This window comes from Cyphomyrmex costatus, unplaced genomic scaffold (assembly GCF_001594065.2).
Source record: "Cyphomyrmex costatus isolate MS0001 unplaced genomic scaffold, Ccosl1.0 scaffold69, whole genome shotgun sequence".
Lineage (NCBI taxonomy): Eukaryota > Metazoa > Arthropoda > Insecta > Hymenoptera > Formicidae > Cyphomyrmex > Cyphomyrmex costatus.
Window position 1 is genome coordinate 78,805 of NW_017280255.1, and position 1,985 is coordinate 80,789.

The window sequence follows — 1,985 nt, forward strand, 5'->3', positions numbered from 1 at the left end:
TTATGACTATAATTCTGTTACATAAGCTACGTTTGTGTGCTCAACAAATATTTGGTCTTCCAATTATCGCCGATCGAACCCCAATATTCTGGAACGTGGGGTGAATCCTTTTATGTTGCATTTTTTCGTAGCTTTCGCAAATCCCCAAGGTAAATGGTGCGAAAAATTTGATTGTTATTTCGCGTCTTTTTTTTAAAGATCGTATTTATGAAATAAAATATTATAAATATCTAAATATTTATATAAATTAAACTTAGTATATATGTATAGTACCAATTAATCTTTATTTTGCACAGAGAACGTCACGTTGTCACGTATATTTATGGTACATGCAACAAAGTTAAGTTCTTGCAACGTCATCCGCGTTTTTTGTATCCGATCCCCTATTGATTTATCGTAATTATAATTGCAGTTGCGTTCTACGAGAAACAAGATAATAATGCCTTGCGACGTGAATCTACGTCTAGGACGAAGGTGAAGAGATAATTTTTCGCGATAGATCAGACTGATCTTTTTGAAAGGAACATTTACGGAACGCAGAGACACATGAAGAGCTTCAATTGTGATTTCGCGAACGAGGATAGAACGGTTTCCATGGCAAACAGCGGCCACGGGGTCGCCGTTAACGGTGTAGGCGCCCCTGGTTCGGGCACCTTGTCGAGGGAGGAAAGACGCAGACGAAGAAGGGCCACCCAAAAATATCGAACCGCACATGCTACACGGTAAGACTACGATAAGCGCAGCATCGAAGTCTTGCTACAAAGGCAAACGAACTGAAGAAAGAAAATATTGAAATATCGCAAAGGAACCGCTTCGAATACAATTTTTTATTGCATAATCGTAATACTTAAAAAATGATTTTTCAGAATTTTTTTAACAAAATTTAGAAAAATTTATTACTCTAATTAAAGATATTCTTTGATATTTTTTTATCCCTAATTTTTAATTTTTAATAATTTACGCTTCTCTTCTAAATTGGTTAATTATTTGTTAAAGTTTGTTGAAAAACTGTTCTTCATAGATTCTGATAATGGATATAAATCTGCAACATATTTTTTAATTGATATCTAGCGAAGTTTGAGTTAAAAAAAAAGTTTAATCTTATCAGGACGACTTAATTACTTTTACCAATAAAATTCATGTCGGATTTTTATTTAATCAGTATACTTCTTGTGCTTTCATTGACATTATAAACGTTTCGATGTAACGCGCTTCTTCGTATTGTATTGAAAAAATGGAAATTATCTAAAAAAATCTAATTTCAAAGATTCAGTAGCATATTAATATGTTTAAATGTAAAGGAATTCTTTATATGCGAAGAAAGAATTGTTGCTTGAAGTATATAATGTATTTCTCGTTAGGGAAAGAGTCAGAGTGGAGGCGTTCAACTTGGCGTTTGCGGAACTCCGAAAGCTGCTGCCGACATTGCCGCCGGACAAAAAGCTCTCAAAAATTGAAATTCTTCGGCTGGCAATCTGCTATATCGCTTACCTGAATCACGTACTCCAAGCTTGAACTTACGTATTTCAATGAACAGAGATAAAAGACTTAGAAAACTGTGACAATTTCATCATTATCACCATCATCATCATTACAAGCTGATCGGGACGTGAATTGACTATCGATCGTCTTTCTAAACTTTAAGAAACATTATCATGAACGTCATTTATATCTATATTTATCATTTTTTAAATAATTAATAAAATAATTTTTTGGGGGGGAAGTCTTTGAAGTAAATTATTTTTACCATTTTTCGATTTCTGAAAACTAAATCATTTTTGATCGATTAGTACAAACATTTTAAACACTAGATAATACAGGAAATATGTTATTGTTCGATATATTCAATAATTGTTGAAGATATAAGCGTTGCTGAATTGCGTTAGCTGTGCAGAGTTACATCGTTTATCGCGCGATATGTCCGTCGATATTCTCGAATCTATTCGATTCCTGCGGATTAGTAGGCCACTTTGGGACAATGGAGG

The 1,985-nt window shown here is 33.7% G+C and overlaps 1 protein-coding gene across 1 annotated transcript; it reads left to right on the plus strand.

The window, feature by feature from the left end:
• The first annotated feature begins 505 nt into the window (after positions 1–505).
• Positions 506–1,515, plus strand: LOC108780312 (helix-loop-helix protein 1). The gene is made up of 2 exons (XM_018547968.1): positions 506–722; positions 1,362–1,515. The coding sequence occupies exons 1-2, from the start codon at positions 547–549 to the stop codon at positions 1,513–1,515; spliced, it is 330 nt and encodes a 109-aa protein (XP_018403470.1). The 5' UTR covers positions 506–546.
• Positions 1,516–1,985: the final 470 nt, after the last annotated feature.

Excerpts from the sequence above, each read along its gene's own strand:
- LOC108780312 (XM_018547968.1), top strand. The coding sequence starts at position 547 with ATGAAGAGCTTCAATTGTGATTTCGCGAACGAGGATAGAACGGTTTCC. Across the intron at positions 723-1,361 it reads CGAACCGCACATGCTACACG|GGAAAGAGTCAGAGTGGAGG; the intron begins GTAAGACTACGA and ends ATTTCTCGTTAG.